Below are 18,585 nucleotides of genomic sequence, written 5' to 3'. Positions count from 1 at the left end.
AATGTTCCTCTAGCTATTCAGGATCTTTTCTGCTTCCATATAAATTTTAGGATTATTTGTTCCATTTATTTGAAAAAAATTGATGGTATTTTGATAGGGATTGCATTAAATGTGTAGATTTCTCTAGGTAGCATAGACATTTTCACAATATTTGTTCTTCTAATCCATGAGCTTTGAACATTTTTCCATTTCTTTGTGTCTTCAATTTCTTTCATGAGTACTTTATAGTTTTCTAAGTACAGATTCTTTGCCTCTTTGGTTAGGTTTATTCCTAGGTATCTTATGGTTTTGGGTGCAATTTTAAATGGGATGAACTCTTTAATTTCTCTTTCTTCTGTGTTGTTGTTGGTGTATAGAAATACAACTGATTTCTGTGCATTGATTTTATATCTGGACACTTTACTAAATTCCTGTATAAGTTCTAGTAGTTGGGTTTTCCACATAAAGTATCATATCATCTGCAAAGAATGAGAGTTTGACTTCTTTGCCAATTCAGATGCCTTTTATTTCTTTTTGTTGTGTGATTGCTGAGGCTAGGACTTCTTGTACTATGTTGTATAGCAGTGGCGATAGTGGACAGTCCTGCTGTGTTCCTGACCTTAGGGGAAAAGCTGTCAGTTTTTTCCCATTGAGAACGATATTTGCTGTGGGTTTTTCATAGATGCCTTTTATGATATTGAGGTATGTATCCTCTATCTCTACATTGTGAAGAGTTTTGATCAAGAAAGTATGCTATACTTTCTCAAATGCTTTTTCAGTATCTATTGAGAGTATCATATGATTCTTGTTCTTTATTTTATTAATATGTTGTATCACATTGATTGGTTTACGGATGTTGAACCAAACTTGCAACCCAGGAATAAATCCCACATGGTCGTGGTGAATAATCCTTGTAGTTACTGTTGGATCCTATTGGCTATTATTTTGGTGAGAATTTTTGCATCGTGTTCATGAAGGATATTCATCTGTAATTCCCCTTTTTGATGGGGTCTTTGTCTGGTTTTGGGAGCAAGCTAATGCTGGCCTCATAAAATGAGTCTGGAAGTTTTCTTTCCATTTCTACTTTTTGGAACAGTTTCAGGAGACGAGGTATTAATTCTTCTTTAAATGTTTGGTAGAATTCTCTTGGGAATCCATCTGGCCCTGGGCTCTTTTTTTTTGGGGGGGGGGAAGAGGGGGAGACTTTTGATGACTGCTTCAATCTCCTTACTGGTTATGGGTCTGTTCAGGTTTTCTATTTCTTCCTGGTGCAGTTTTGTAGTTTATATGTCTCTAGGAATGCATCCATTTCTTGCAGATTGTCAAATTTGCTGGTGTATAGTTGCTCATAATATGTTCTTATACTTGTTTGTATTTCTTTGGTGTTGGTTGTGATCTCTCCTCTTTCATTTATGATTTTATTAATTTGGGTCTTTTCTCTTTTCTTTTTGATAAGTCTGGCCAGGGGTTTACCAGTCTTTTTAATTCTTTCGAAGAACCAGCTCCTAGTTTTGTTGATAAGTTTACTGTTCTTTTGGTTTCTATTTCGTTGATTTCTGCTCTGATCTTTGTTATTTCTTTTCTTCTGCTGCTGGGTTTAGCTTTCTTTGCTGTTCTTTCTCCAGCTCCTTTAGGTGTAGGGTCAAGTTGTATATTTGCTTCCTTTCTTGTTTCTTGAGAAGGGTTTGGATTGCTATATATATTCCTCTCAGGAACATCTTGTCTCAAAAGTTTGAACTGTTGTGTTTTCATTTTCATTTGTTTCCATGAATTTTTTCAATTCTTCTTTAATTTCCTGGTTGACCCATTCATTCTTTAGTAGGATGCTCTTTAGCCTCCATGTATTTAAGTTCTTTCAAACTTTTCTTTTGTGATTGAGTTCTAGTTTCAGAGCATTGTAGTCTGAAAATATGCAGGGAATGTCCCCAATCTTTTGGTTCTGGTTGAGACCTGCCTCATGACCCAGGATGTGATCTGTTCTGGAAAATGTTCCATGTGCACTAGAGAAGAATGTGTATTTTGTTTCTCTGGGAGGGAATGTTCTGAATATATCTGTGATGTCCATCTGGTCCAGTGTGTCATTTAAGGCCCTTATTTCCTTGTTGATCTTTTTCTTAGATGATCTGTTAAAGTCCCCTACTATTATTGTATTATTGTTGATGTATTTCTTTGATTTTGTTATTAATTGATTTATATAATTGGTTGCTCCCATGTTAGGGACATAGATATTTTAAATAGTTAGATCTTGTTGGACAGACCCTTTAAGTGGGATTGCCACCCCAGTTTTCTTTTGATGTCCATTAGCATAGTAAATTGTTTTCCACCCCTCACTTTAAATCTGGAGTTGTCTTTGGGTCTAAAATGATTTTCTTGCAGACAGCATATCGATGGGTCTTGTTTTTTTATCCATTCTGATACCCTGTGTCTTTTAAATGGGCATTTATAGCCCATGTACATTCATGGTAACTATTGAAGGATTTGAATTTAGTGCCATTGTATTGCCTGTAAGGTGACTGTTACTGTATATTGCCTTGGTTCCTTTCAAGTCTGTTACTTTTAGGCTCTCTCTTTGCTTAGAGGACCCCTTTCAAGATTTTCTGTAGGGCTCTTTTGGTGTTTGCAAATTCTTTTAATTTTTTCTTTTTTTTTTGTCCTGGAACCTTTTAAATTTCTCCTTCTATTTTCAGTGACAGCCTAGCTGGATATAGTATTCTTGGCTGTTTTTCTCGTTTAGTGCTCTGAATATATCATGCCAGTCCTTTCTCACCTGCCAGGTCTCTGTGGATTGGTCTGCTGCCAATCTAATACTTCTACCATTATATGTTATAGACCTCTTGTCCTGAGCTGCTTTCAGGATTTTCTGTTTGTTACTGAGACTTAGAAGTTTTACTTAGATGACGGGGTGTTGACCTATTTTTATTGACTTTGAGGTGGATTCTCTGTGCCTCCTGGATTTTGATGCTTGTTCCCTTCGCTTGATTATGGCAATTCTCTGATATAATTTGCTCCAATATACCTTCTGCCCTGCTCTCTTTCTTCTTCTACTGGGATCCCAACTATTCTAATATTGTTTTGTCTTATGGTATCACTTATTTCTCGAATTTTCCCCTCCTGGTCCAGTAGTTGTTTATCTCTCTTTTTCTCAGCTTCTTTATTCTCCATCTTTGGTCTTCTATATCCCTAATTCTCTCTTCTGCCTCATTTATCCTCGCAATAAGGGCCTCCATTTTTTTATTGCATCTCATTAATAGCTTTTTTGATTTCAACTTTGCTTGATTTTAGTTCTTTTATTTCTCCAGAAAGGGATTCTCTGGTATCTTCCATGCTTTTTTCGGGTCCAGCTAGCACCTTGATAATTGTCATTCTGATCTGTAGTTCTGACATGTTGCTAATGCCCGTACTGATTAGGTCCCTAGCCATCAGTACTGCTTCTTGTTCTTTTTTCCGAGGTGAGTTTTCCCACCTTGTTATTTTATCCAGATAAGAATAGGTGAATGAGAGAACAGAATACTAAAAAGGTAACAATGACCCCAGAAAAAGATACACTAGTCAGTTTGGAAGAGATCAGAAATTAGGGAGAGAAGAAAGGAGGATTTAAAAAAAGACTGGTGAATAGAATAGAGCCACACACCTGATACTGGGTGGATTTTGGTCTGTTAGAAGAAATTGTCTCCCATAATCTTACAGAAAAAAAATCTCATATATATATGTGTGTGTGTGTGTGTGTGTGTGTGTGTGTGTGTGTACACAAAAATAATGGTAAACGTGATGAAGGGATGGAATATGACGGTGGAGATGAAATTTAAAAGGAGTTTTTAAAAAAAGATTTTATTTATTTATTTGACAGACAGAGATCACAAGTAGGCAGGGGGGGGGGGGAGCAGGCTTCCTGCTGAGTAGAGAGCCTGATGCATGGCTTGATCCCTGGACCCTTAGCATGACCTGAGTCGAAGGCAGATGCTCAACTCACTGAACCACCCAGGCACCCCTAAAAGGAGTTTAAAAAAGGAAATGATAAGTTAAAAAGTTGGTTGAAAAAAGACAAAAAAAAGAGGAAAGAATGTGGTCAAGCTGGAGTCTAGAACAAAACCATGCACTAGATTTAGGTATATTTTGATCTGTTAGAAGAACCTGTGTCCCAAAATTTTAAAGGAAGAACTGCCTGTATTTACACAGAAAATAAGGTTAAGTACAATGAAGGGATAGAATATGACTATAACAATTAAAATTTTAAAAATTTTAAAAAATGGTTTTGATACGCTAAAATATGTAAAAAAGATTAAAATAGAAAAGAGGAAAAATTAAAAAAATGAATTAGAAAAAAATAAAATTTTAAAAATTTAACTTTGAAAGACTAAAGAATCATGGGAAAAAAGCCATGGGTTCTATGTATTCCATTCCCCTAGCTCTGGAGTTCCACAGTTCTCACTGATTAGTGAACTTGGTCTTGGCTGGGTGTTCTTGTTAATCTTCTGGAGGTGAGGCCCATTGCCGTGATTCCAAATGTCTTTGCCTAGGGCAGACTTGCACTGTCCTTGCTGGGGACCGGGCTAAATAATATGCTCTGGTTTGCTCTCATAGCTTTTGTTCCCTGAACGCTTTCCATAGAGCTTTGGAGGACAGAAGCGAAATGGCAGCCTCCCAATCTCTTACCTGGAAGAGCTGAGAGCTTGTGGCCCCACTCCTAGTGCACCCTCAGAGAAAAGATATTAGTCCCTCCCGTCTTCCTGTCTCCAGCCATGCTCTAAGCTCACCCAGCCTGTGACCACGCATTTCTATCTCTAGCACATGGCTCCATTTGGAGTCTCCAAACCCAGCAGATTCCTGCAATGTGCTCCCCCGTCACTCTTCCCAGGGAAGGAAGGAGGGGGTCTCCCCGGATATGCTAATGTGGGGTCCCTGCTCGAGAAGCAGTGGTCTGACTTGCCTCGGATCATGGTTTAAGGTAACCCTGAGCTGGAGAGCCCACTCCTCAGCTCTTTCTCTGCCTCGAACTTCCCTTCTCTGATACCTGGACCCTTTCTGTGACCCTGTGGGTCTTGAGACCACACTGTCCCTGCAAGGGGTCCACCCCTCACTTAGCCTCTGGAGTGACGTCCCTTAGTAGAGCATACTAATACAAGTTCCAATTTTGTGCTCCATTGCTCTCCCACTTGCCTGGACCTTGCCCCTCCCCCTGTGGACTCTCTTCCCGTATATCACTTTGGATTCACTTCTCTGCATGTCCTGCCTTCCAGAATGTGGTCTGTTTTCTGTTTCTGCTCTTCTTCTCTTCGATCTCCTGTTGAGTTTGGAGGTGTTCAGAATGGTTTAATAATACCTAGCTTAACTCCTGGGACCAGATGAAATTTAGGTCTCCTACTCTTGTGCTGTCTTGCTCCCCCCCCCCCCCACAAAGCTTTTTATGTTTCCTGTAGTGAGCGTGTCTTTTTTTGTTGTTGTTGTTAGATTTTATTTATTTGATAGAGAGTGTGTACAAGCAGGGGCAGCAGCAGGCAGAGGGAGAGGGAGAAGCCTCTGCATGGAGCCCAATGCGGGGCTTGATCCCAGGATCCTGGGATCATGACCTGAGCTGAAGGCAGATGATTGACTGATTGAGCCACCCAGGCATCCTATAGTGTGCATGCCTTAATTTGATAGTAAAAAAAAAAAAAAAAAAAAAAAAAAAGATTTAAAATGACTGCCATTTATTTAAGAGGCTCTTATGAACGTTTAGAAGTTCTTTTTCTTCATACTTTTTATTATGGCTGCTCTTTTTATCTACAAAGTTCTCATAGCTCAGAGCTCAAAAGAGTAAAGATGCCTCCATACATTCGTCTTTTTTTGGGTGCTATAACAAATACCACTTCTGGGTGGCTTAAAAAACAGAAATGCATTTTCTCACAGTTCTGGAGGTTGGAAGTCCCAGACCAGGTGAGAGCGAGTTTGGATTCTGGTGAGAGCTCTTTTCCTGGCTTGCAGATTGCCACCTCCTTGCTGTGTCATCACGTGGTCAAGAGCAATGGAGAATAAAGTTTAGTGTCTCTTCTTATGAGGGCTTCATCCTCATGACCCCATGTAACCCTGATCACTCCTAAAAGCCTCATCTCCAAATACCATCTCATCTCCATCACATTAGGGGTTAGAGCTTCAACATAGGAATTTTAGAGGCATATAGACATTTAGTCTGGATATTCTTTTCACTCAAACTGGCAGTAACAGGATTTCTAGAAATTGCTCCTAGAATAGAAAAAGACTGGCAGGCTGTACATAAAACATGAGTGATGTTTATATCTTGATGGTAGGATTAGAGGGGATTTTCTCCATTTTTTAGGAATTTAAGATGCATTACTTTTATAACTGGAAAAAATAACAATAAATATTATTTTTAAAGGAAAATGAAGTACTAGAGAATATAACCTTCCTAGTAATCTTGCAGATTTCAGAATTTTTTATTTCATCTTTTTGGGGTTTCCTCAGAATTAATGAAAACATCTTCAATACTTGGAGCACTTGAATGTTCACATGTAATGGTACTCAATAAGAAATTGTTTCTCCTCATTTTCCTCCATTTAATGATGATGACAATGTTAAATCATAATATTAATGATGGTTATATTGCCCTGTGAACCATGCCATCAAGTAGAGTGTAGAATATAGGAAATATATGCCATAGAAGATAGGAAATTAAAACAGAACATTTCCACAAAATCAGGACAGATGTATTTGTCAGAAAGTTTTTCCTATGAGTTATATAAATGGAATAGGCCATTCATTGTCTTTAGTTTTAGAACTCTTTATTTAGTCTTCTAGATTAAAAAAAAAGATTTTATTTATTTATTTGACAGAGAGAGAATAGTCTTTTAAATTCTTGATAATGAATTGGTTAAAAAAATGAGTTAGTAGTTTGTTTTTAGTTAATATTCAATTACAAATGTAGTATCGGCTCTTTGGATATTTATAATAAAAGGGCAGGTATATGGTGTCAGGGAGCAAACTTATGGTCAAACTTTCATTGTTTTAGTTCAAAGACTGGTTGGAGTTTAACATCTCAGGTTAGGGATAGGTTTTCTCCCCTATAAGAGCTCTCTCTCCTCTTCTTTTCAATGCATCATTTCTTTCTGTGCTCTATCTTGCATGTAACGTCTGTCATTTCGTTAAAAAAATTCTCTATGGACTATGGACTCTGAAAAACAACCTGAGGGTTTTGAAGGGTCAGGGGTGGGAGGTTGGGGGAACAGGTGGTGGGTGATGGGGAGGGCACGTTTTGCATGGAGCACTGGGTGTTGTGCAAAAAGAATGAATACTGTTACGCTGAAAAAATTAATAAAAAGGGAAAAAAAAAAAAAAGAAAAAAAAATTCTCTATGCTTGGGGCGCCTGGGTGGCTCAGCGGGTTAAAGCCTCTGCCTTCAGCTCAGGTCATGATCCCGGGGTGCTGGGATCGAGCCCCGCATTGGGCTCTTTGCTTAGCTGGAAGCCTGCTTCCTCCTCTCTCTCTGCCTGCCTCTCTGCCTACTTGTGATCTCTATCTGTCAAATAAATAAATCTTAAAAAAAAAAAAAGAAAAATTCTCTATGCTTGTTTTTTCCCCCCTCTCAATCCCACATTTGACTGTAATATTTCTAGTTTTTTCAATTTTGTAAGTCATGTGGATTAGAAATGCCCTGCAAGGTAGAAATGTTTTTTTGTCACGAAGGGAGCTGCTTACAAAATAAATCATGACTTGTGATATATTACTTTCAGTTGCTATAAATTTTCAATATTTAGCGTATCAGTCATGCTAAATCAGGATTCAGTTATTTAATTTCATTGATGTCTGTATTCTAGATGAGACTCCTTTTCCTCAGTAGATTTTAATTTCCTTGTCTCTTAGAGTCCTATTCCAAGTGTGCCTTATAAAACCAAGCATAGAGTATACATATGAACAAAGTTTTTTTGTTTACAAGTAGACTAGAAATTATATGCTGGCAAACTATATCTGAAATTACAAATTTGTCCACTTACGTGGCGTTTTTTAACACTTTCGATCACTTTTGTCACTGTTACTTTAGTAATTTGATTTCCAGATATTAGATAAAAATATCTAAGGAATTCTCCATATTGTATTGTCACTTGATCTTTATTGGGAGCTTAAAAAATAATCTCACAATTGATCCTCAGAAGTTAAAAACATAAATTGTTCTGAATTTAGGGTTATGCCTATATCATAATTAATGTATTACTACCCCAAAAAAAAAAAAAAAAACTTTCTGGAATTCTGTTTTGATGATACTGAAAAAACAATTTTCTTTCTTTTTTTTAACTTTTTTTTTTTGAACAACAGGACACAAAAATTGCTTCATTGGAGCGAAACATAAGGGATCTGGAGGATGAGATCCAGATGTTAAAAGCCAATGGTGTGCTGAACACTGAGGACCGTGAAGAAGAGATCAAACAAATAGAGGTTTACAAAAGTCACTCCAAGTTCATGAAAACCAAGGTATGGTCCAAAGTTATAAACTTTTATACTCTTAATGTGACTGAAAATCTATGATTTACATACATACTTTCCCCAAATACCCACATAACCTGTTTTATATGATATCATCTAATATATGGACAGTAAAGAAGAACACAGAAGATTTTTTGTTCAGAAGCATAGATTCCAATATGACATCAGGGAACATCTTTGTCAAATTTCTACTTACTAAGGTGTTCAAGCTTTTCTAATGAGTAAGTTTGGTGTCTTGGGAGTTAACATTTATTTTTAATAGTCTCCTCTCTTCCAAATGTCCTAAGTTTTCAGAAGTTCGCTATTTTGCGAAGTTTGTATCATTGCCAAATTTTGGCCCATCCCTAAGAAGATGACTGTCTCCAAAGGTATAGATCTTGGAAGTCAATGTAACTGATTTCAATGGTATGAAGACAGTTTGGTTTTAGTATAGTGCTTAAGGTAGAACTGGCGTTGCATTCCAATACTACTGTTTGCTTAAATTACTCAACTTCTTTAAGCCTTAGTTTTATCATCCATGAAACAGGCATAGGATATAGGAAAGTACATTTATCATTGGGTTGGTTTGACAATTCCAAGAGATGATGCATTTAAAGCACTTAGGCCCTGACTAATCTCTGGAAAGCATTCGATAAATGTCAGGCATTGTTATCGATAGTGTTATTATTATTTTTATATTATTAATATTTTTAAAGATTTTATTTATTCATTTGAAAGTAGATGGAGAGAGCAAAAGGAAAGGGAAAAACAGAGTGAGAGGGAGAAGCAGACACCCTCCCGAACAGGCAGCCTGATGAAGGACTCGATCCTAGGACCTGAGATCACGACCTGAGCCAAAGACAGATTCTTTTTTTTTTTTTTTTTTTTTTCCAAAGACAGATTCTTAACCAACTGAACCATCCAGGTGCCCTGATAGTGTTATTATTATTAGTATCTGTTGCTGTGGAATATTTATACAACATAATTATTGTAACCTATTCCATTAATTTATATTGGTATTCCCAGTTTTAAAGAACTTAGTTTGTTACTTTCAAAATTAAACAAACTTTGGGCTACAAATGAACTGAACACCTAAATATCTATTATCTTGATACATGCATAATTACTAAATTTTTGAAAGCCCCAGGTAGGTCTTTTGAGACTTGGAGATGCTTTTATTTATCCCTGGATTGAAATTATTTTCTTTTGAAATAATAATCGCACCAATTAAAATTCTTTTCTCTTTATTCTACCATGTACTCTTAAACACCCCATTCTTGTTCCAAGTTTTACTTTTGTTTATTGACTTATAAAATGCAGAAGAGTTCTATGAGGAACCAACAGAAGTGGAGAGAGGAAATATTTAAATGATGGTATGATTTTTATCATTGTGAAATACATGCATACTCATTGCAGAGAATTTGCAAATTACAGAGAAGAAATAATACATAACATCTACTTCACCATGTCTGTGTTGCGTGTATGTGCATTTCTCTAGAGGAAAAACAAAAATTTGCTTACTTTTGCCAACTTTACATTTATAAATTGATGTTGAGATTATGACAAAAAGTTTAGATGAAGGAGTAGTGTGAGATCTGAGGAGAATGTCCAGTGGCTTTGAATGTAACCCCTTCCTTTCAAGGAGTTCCACAAAATGCAAAGTGGGCTTCCCTGTTCAGCCCTCTCTTCCAATTTCTTTTTTGCAGTCCTTCCCTCTCAGAAAGTTGAGCTGAGGTGTAGCAAGCCCAGTGGTAGGGTGGCCTGGTGACCAAACAATGACCATTCATTCTGGGATTAGGCTATGAAGATAACTATGAACTCATAACGTTTGGGCAGAATTATTGTTTTGGCTTAAACTTTTCCTTCCTGTCCTGTCATTCAACAGTGGGAGATAGTTCTTTTACAGCTAAAAATGCCATGAAATTTATTTAGGTAAATAAAACATTCAGCAAGTAGGCCTTTATTAGCTGACAGGTATCTGAGAGACCATTGGTCTTTGAGTTCGTTTTAACTTTTAATGTTGGGTTACTTTTTAGAGTTCCCAAAAGTTATCAGGTCAGAAGGATGTTTGAAGAGAGAAATGGAGTAAGATGGAAAGAGTATAGGCTGACACATAAAGTGGACTCTGGCCGATCTCTAGCCTGTCATTGCTAGTTGCATGGTCTTGATGAGTAACTTACATCACTCAGCCACTTTGTTCTTCTATAAAATGGGGCAACATGACAAACCTTAGCGGGAGACTTACAGGCTTAAATGAAATAATGTAATTAAAATGCTTGGTTCAAAAAATTAGCTAATAATTATCCCCATTATTATTAAAGAAGTATAACCAAACAATAATAATAATAATAAATGTCATATTTGACTTGATTAATGGGGAAAATTGATTTCTAAGAATACAGATAAAAAATAAGATTTTATAAAGTCATGCAGAAATCCTCTATAGACTGATAAAAGATAGCAAAAAGTATTAGTCAGAATTAATTTTGTATATCTTCTCTTTTGAAAGAATGTTCTTATTGGATTAACTCTTAACATTCATTGTTTATCCTTCCTATCACTACTTCAATTGCTTATTTTTCTTATTTCTGCTTTGAGAGGGGAGCATGGATATGGTTGAGCCAGTCTATGAAGACATAGCTACTTGAAAAAAATAAAAACTGTACGGTTTTATAGGCGAGATAAACATGACAACAGGCGAGGTAGGCACAAGGCAAGATTTACTAAAGGCACTCTCTGGTGAAGTTTCAGGGCTCAGGAGAAGGGGAGCCAGGAAAGTTGTGCCAGGAGGAGGTGGGCACCCTCGGGTGACATTCTACCACTCTGGAAAGCTGAGTTGGGGAAGTAGCACTGGGAGGGAGTCAGTGGAGGTCTTTTATCCGGCCAAGGCAGGGTATGGGCTCACATCCATATATGGTTGGGTATTTGGTGATCGGAGGGTCTGGGGTGGGGGGTCCTGATACTTCTGTTTCCTGCTTAGGTATCGGATTACCTATGGAGATGTGACCTGGGCATACATCCTTTTGGCGGGAGAGTCAAGGGTTGAGGAAGGGGGGAGGGGGCTGGAAGATGGCGGTCCCGGCGATCATTTCTGTTGTTCCTCCTGCGTTCCGGAGCCACGGACCCAACAAAAACAAACCAAAAAACATAGCTACTGCTGAACATTTAGTCCTGAGTGCTTGTGTTTTGTGATTTGTGGGATCCTGGAGGCTGTGTGAACTGATTCCAGTTGGGTGAATCACTTGTCATGAAATTTATTAAATTTTAGAGACATGGATTGATGTCCTCTAAAATTACATTATTAACATAGTTTATGGTCTGTTGTGGCCTATCTGGATAACATTTTTATTAAATTTTTAAAAAATTTTTATTTATTTATTTGTGAGAGAGAGCGAGCGAGCACAGGCAGGCAGAGTGGCAGCAGAGGCAGAGGGAGAAGCAGGCTCCCCGCTGAGCAAGGAGCCCGATGTGGGACTCGATCATAGGACGCTGGGATCATGACCTGAGCTGAAGGCAGCCGCTTAACCAACTGAGCCACCCAGGCATCCCTGGATAACTTAAAAAAAAAAAAAAAAAAGATTTATTTATTTGACACAGAGAGAGAGAACAAGAAGGGGGAGCAGCAGGCAAAGGGAGAAGCAGGCTCTCTGGTGAGCAGGGACCCTGGCACATGGCTCAATCCCAGGACCCTGGATCATGACCTGAGCCAAAAGCAGACACATAACCTACTGAGCCACCTAGGCACACCTGGATAACTTTTCTACAAGATTTATATGAATATGTTGCTTGTCAACATCGTCACAGATAACTAAAGGGTTAATTTTTGTAATGGTTGTACACACAGAATAATTGTTTAGTGTCATCATTACAGTCTTTGAACTCTTTATTACACAGAGTTGTATGGATAAAGCTTTTAATGGTATATTTTTGAGCTCTGTGGTTCCCAAAAACTTACTAAACCTTGTTTTGAGCCAGCTACTGAAGGGCTCTAAAAGTAGTGCATATTCAAAATGTTTCTCACTTCAAAGCCAACACGGACCACTTAATTGGGAAAGTAAGAAATGTCCTGGACAAACTACCCTGAAGATTTGATGAGAGGAGAGTTTACTTCTGGTTGGAGTAATACAAGTAGTTGAAGTTTGCTTAGTGTTTCTTGTTTTTTTTTTTTTTTGTTTGTTTGTTTGTTTTTTTTTGTTGTTGTTGTTGTTGTTATTTTTGGTCTAAATAACCAGATTGGCAAAATAACAATGACAGGTCTGGTGAGGAATGCAAACTCAAATCAGTGACTGAGCAAACCATGAAGGGTAAGTAAAATACTGTCCCACCCCAACCCTACACAGAAGAGGAAGTGGGAAGAATTCCATTCAATTGAAATGGCAGGTTTTCCAAAAAAGGAAGGAAATGTTAGATTTCAACTGCAAACACCTAGAGGCTCTGAAGCTTACCTGGGGGAAATAAATATGTAATTGTGAAACTCAAGGGTTTAGAGAGGCAGTGATTGAAATGGAAATCAGAAAGCGACTTTGGATCTTGACTAGCAAAAAAAATGCAGGCATAGTTGACTTTAGAAATTGTTACAGTTTAAATGGAATACTATGCAGCCATCAAAAGAAATAAAATCTTGCCATTTGTGATGACGTGGATGGAACTAGAGGGTATCATGCTTAGTAAAATAAGTCAATCGGAGAAAGACAACTATCATATGATCTCCCTGATATGAGGAAGTAGAGATGCAACATGGGGGGTTAGGGGGGTAGGAGAAGAATAAATGAAACAAGATGGGATTGGGAGGGAGACAAACCATAATTGACTCTTAATCTCACAAAAAAACTGAGGGTTGCTGGGGGGAGGTGGGTAGGGAGAGGGTGGCTGGGGTTATGGACACTGAGGAGGGTATGTGCTATGGTGAGTGCTGTGAAGTGTGTAAACCTGGCAATTCACAGACCTGTACCCCTGGTGATAAAAATATATGTATATAAAAAAATAAATAAATAATTTAATTAAAAAAAAAAAAGGAAATTGTTACAGTTTATACAGACTCAGAGTCCTGGTAGAACATTTCAGAAATTCTTCTGAGATGCTGCCTAAGGAGGGGAGTGGAACTCTAGGAACCAAATCTGAAATTACAGCGAAATATTGTTACTTCTTCTTACTGTTTGTAATGAATATGTAGAAAGCTTTTAAAAGAGCCTGGAAAACTTCTTTTTTTACTTGGTGTTTTAGAGGGGTGCCTTCAGAATGATAACTGTTTGCAAAGGCAGCAGCCTTGGAGGTGGTCTTCCATCTGAGTATTTCTTAATAGAGATCTAAAATGAATTCTATCATGGTTCTAAATAAAAAATAAAAAAATAAGATAAAAAAATTCAATCTGATCATGAAAAAAGCTTCTAAAATTGGATAAACACCTACTTACATTCTCATTTGACCTTTTTTTGAAATTTTAGTCAAAAATTATTTTTATAACCCATTGACTGATAAAATTGACTCAAAATTTGATTGCTCTTCATTGACAGGGCATGACCTCAAATCAATCTCAATATATAATTGTTCCAAGTAGGTAATAAAGGTAGCTAATAATAATTCTTGTATGCTAACTCATTTCTAGTTATAAAAGTATGTTGAAATAGATAGTTTTAAATGTTTCAATGAAAATTTAAAATAGAAACAGTGTTGTGAAATGTAAAGGGAGTGCTGCTTGCATTAGTTATTAAAATGAGTAAAGCATGTAGGTTTGGAAGGAAAGGAAGTGTTTTAAATGGCCCTGTGAAATGGCATGCACCTCCATTTTGATGCTGAACAGATGACTAAGACTGGTAGGACCTCTTGAAAGCTTTGTGATTAAATTAAGTAGAAGTGAAGACCCAAATTGCTTTTATAAATATGATGTCATAGAAAAACCGTGACATAACATGTTTGCAAAGTTGGAAGGTGAATTGCAAAAATGTAAAAGTACAGTTTAGAGTCTCAACTTGTGCGAAGGCACAAATATGAGACATAGTTGGCCAGGATGGAAATCTTTAATCTCTTTGGCACATGCACATTTTCCCTGAGAACTGAGATTCAATCCTGAAAACTTGGAGGACTCAGACTGTGCAGACAGAATCTATGAGGCCATGAGTTACCTTCAGAGCACTGTTAAGCCTTTAAGAATGGAATGTACCATATAAATAATTGTTTTTCTGTAGGGAAAGAATGATGGCATCCCCTATTCTATACAAGGCTTTGTTCCTAATGTAACACATTTTTCATCTACTGATCTGAGTACTTCTGTATTAGTCACTCCCTCTGTTTTAGGAGTTTGACACCACTCTGCTGTCCTAGAGCACCTCTTTTATTCTGAATTTGTAACACATTTTCTTATTAACCTCTGAAGGATTACAAACCTCATAACCCAAACTGCATGATAATAAGCATATCACTTTCTAGACATGAAGGCCATATCTGCAGTGAAAAAGAAGCTGTTTTCCTTGGCAAGGGAGTGTTTTCAGGGTGTTGGTTGTGTCACAGACGTAAGTGGTGGAAGAACTTTCAGACAAGATGAAGTGTTCCTGATGTCCACATGGACTTCATATAAAGCCTGTGATGTAATTCCGATTGGCTTTTCTTCTTGCCATCACTGAGACAGACCTTCCCCAGCCTCAGTTCTCATGTATGTTCGATTGCATCACTTTCCATTTTTATTGAGTTTATGGCTATAAAAGAAGCAAAAAAGCATATTTTTATGGAAGAATATGATTTTCTACCCTGTAACTATATTCCCCTTAGAAAAGCCCTTTTCTGTTATTGTCTGCGTAAAATATTTATTTGAAATTTACCTCATGGCAGTGGTAGTCTGAAAGCTATTTAAAGCAACTGTCTATATAATATTTATAGACTGAAATAGTTCTATCATTATCAATCTGTTTTTATTGAATAAAGTAGGTATATGTAGAACTTGTCATGTTCTTCCTTCCTATTAAATACCACTCTGTTGATCAACTTAATTTCATTCAAATTCCTCTCTTAATACCCCATTCCCACACTAAATTTCTGCCCTGATACTTGTAGAAGTTAGCTCAAATCATTTTTTTTTATACTATAAACATCATCTTTGCTTAAGCATATAAAGTTCAAAGTTTTTTTTAGCTTTATTTTAAAATGAATCAGTTTCATATGTGAAATCAACTCTATACTGTGCTGGCAGCTACAACTGCATGTGATTTAGATCCATACCCCATGTGAAGAATGCTGATCTTGCTGATCACAACAGATTTTATTTCCTTTATAATTTTAGTTAATCTTAATCCAGATTTTCCCTTTTTAAATTTACACTCTGTTCTTGTTGTATGAGAGAGAGAGAGAAAGAGGGAAAGAGAGAAATTACTTTCATTACAGGTAGAAATGATCATAGACTCATGATTCATTAAATTATAAAGAAGAAATGTGTTTCATGATTTCATCTACCTGATCAGTGCCACCATCTGTTCACACATACCCAGAGCATATTGATAATCAATCACAACTCTTTTTCAGTGCATCTTTAAACATAATCAGAATCCTTCTTAAGACTGCTGGTCACTACCAAATCTCTATATTTGGCAAGCAAGATAAAACCTATTTCTCCCCTGCTCTAGTCTGACTTCATCCTGCAAATGGGATTCCACCTCAACCTTTCTAGTGAATTGCATAACCTGAACAATTCCAAAAAAGGGGGTCCAATTTATTTGTAAACATCCTACTCTGTTCATTCTCAGCAGTTATTGTCAGTAGCTTGGTTCTTTTTTATGCCACATTTAGTTGTTGGAAAGAACAAAAAATGTTGGATAAAATATATTTTCAAAATATATATTTATTTTATTTTAAGTTTTTTTTTTTTTAAATTCATTTGACAGACAGAAATCACAAGCAGGCCGAGAGGCAGGCAGAGAGAGAGGAAGGGAAGCAGGCTCCATGCTGAGCAGAGAGCCTGACGTGGGGCTTGATCCCTGGACCCTGAGATTATGACCTGATCCGAAGGCAGAGGCTTTAACCCACTGGGCCACCCAGGTGCCCCTAAAACATATATTTTAAAATGTACTTGTGGGGATGCCTGGGTGGCTCAGTTGGTTAGGTGACTGCCTTCGGCTCAGGTCATGATCCTGGAGTCCTAGGATCGAGTCTCGCATCGGGCTCCCTGCTTGGCAGGAAGTCTGCTTTTCCCTCTGACCCTCCCACTTCTCATGCTCTCTCTCTCTCTCTCATTGTCAAATAAATAAATAAAATCTTAATAAAATGTACTTATTAACTCTCAAGTCGGAAAAAAATCTCAAGAGCCAAACTAAGCCAAAGCAGAGGCCTGGAGTGATAACAAACACTGGTTCTATCTTCTCCCTGGCATTTTCTAGACAGGTGAACTTGAGCATTAGTTTCTACAGTTATGGGAACATTGAAGGAAAGAGATGGAAGCCTGAGCCTGTTGAAGATGAAGAGTCAAATAGGAATTCCACTACCACTATCACATTAAACTAGGGTCCCAGAGACTCTTAGTACAGGGTAAACTAAAAACCTCCCCATTGTACTTTGCACCCTCCTAGATTAGGGGAATCCAGGGAAAATTACCTATTTTAAGACTTTGAGCCAAGTGAAAGTTAAAAAAACCTAGCTTTAAGAATCCATAACCACAGATGGCTCTTGGCACAGATGTGCAGTATAAGGTGATCCAAAAACTTCAGGTAAAGAATAGAGTTTAATGGGGCCCTTAGTTGATAGTGCCCCAGGTATTGGCAGAGACAAATGCTCTGAAGGGCCACAAGTTCAACTTAGACCTCAAAGTTTTTCTCCAGATAAAGTTCTAAAAAACATGAGTCACAGAAAAAATTTTTTAAAAAATCACAAAACTGGAAAGAAATCAAACTATCATAATTGATAGCTGGTACAAAGAATAAACAGCAGAACTAGAAGGCAAGGACTTCATAAATGGGAATTTTAAGACAAACACTATGAAATAAGTATGTTTAATATGTTTAAGTAAATAAAACAGAAGATTGAAAACATGAATAAGGGTCAAGAAACTATAAGAATGCCAAACATATTTAAAGAGAACCCCCCAAAATGTCTAGATATGGGAAAGTATAAAAATGGAAATTTAAGTTTAATGACTAGGTTTAACTTCAGGGTGATCATAGCAGAGAAGACTTGTAATGAACTAGAAAATAGAGTAGAATAAAGTAAACAAAAAGATGAAATACATGAAACATATGTTAAGATACATAGAAGACAGAATAAGAAGGTCTGGCATATGTTTAATCAGAGTTCCAGATGGAAAGAGAGGTGGGGAGTGGGGACAGAATCAGTACACTGAAGATATATTTGAAGAGCAGAAAGCAGAGAATTTTCCAAAACTGCTACAGGTACCAGTCCATAAAATCAGGAAGCTCAGAGTACCCCAAAGAGGATAAATAAAAATAAACCTGTCTGTTTGCAGGAGAATAAAGCCATCAAATCTCAGATGCAAAAATAAAAAGGTTTTTAAAAACAGAACACCTGTCTGAAGAAGACATAGGAATGGCTAATGAGTAAATTAAAACGTGCTTAATATCATTAGTCATTAGAGAAATCAAAACCACAATGAGGTATTACTTCATACCCACTGGAATGGCAATAATTAAAAAGATGTACTAACAAGTGTTGGTGAGAATTTGAAGGAATTAGAACCCTCATATATTGCTAGTGGGAATATAAAATGGTACAGTCATTTTGGAAAACATATCATATGGCCTAGCAATTCCACACCTATATATACACCCAAGAGAAATAAAAATGTATGTCCACAGAGACTTGATTATGAATATTCTTAGGAGCATTATTCATAATAGCCAGAACATGGAAACAACCTGAGTGTCCCCCTCATCTGGTAAATGGATAGACAAAATGTGGTATATTCATTCAGTATACTATTACTCAACAATAAAAAGGAATGAAATACAGATACATACTACAAGATGGATGACTCTTGAAACATTGTGCTATGTGAGAGAAGGCAGTCACAAATTATGTAAGATTTCATTTATATAAAATTTCCAGAATAGACAGAAAGTAGATTATTAGTTGCCTAGGGCTGGGGTTGGAGGGTGGAAAATATGGAGAGTGATTTCTAATTGTTACCAGGTTTCATTTTGGGATAAAGAAACTGATCTA

General features: G+C 37.1%; 1 protein-coding gene across 14 annotated transcripts in view; it reads left to right on the top strand.

Moving 5' to 3' along the window:
• Nucleotides 1-18,585, top strand: part of ERC2 (ELKS/RAB6-interacting/CAST family member 2) — a 924,700-nt gene that overhangs the window by 303,216 nt on the left and 602,899 nt on the right. For all 14 annotated transcript variants that reach the window (XM_045991216.1, XM_045991229.1, XM_045991215.1 and 11 more), the window contains one exon: nucleotides 8,284-8,439. In XM_045991216.1, coding sequence (XP_045847172.1) covers nucleotides 8,284-8,439 — 156 coding nt within the window. The remainder of the gene's footprint in view (nucleotides 1-8,283; nucleotides 8,440-18,585) is intronic.

This window comes from Meles meles, chromosome 20, assembly GCF_922984935.1.
Source record: "Meles meles chromosome 20, mMelMel3.1 paternal haplotype, whole genome shotgun sequence".
NCBI lineage: Eukaryota > Metazoa > Chordata > Mammalia > Carnivora > Mustelidae > Meles > Meles meles.
The sequence above is the reverse complement of the archived record's forward strand: the minus strand, read 5'-3'. Positions and strand labels throughout refer to the sequence as shown.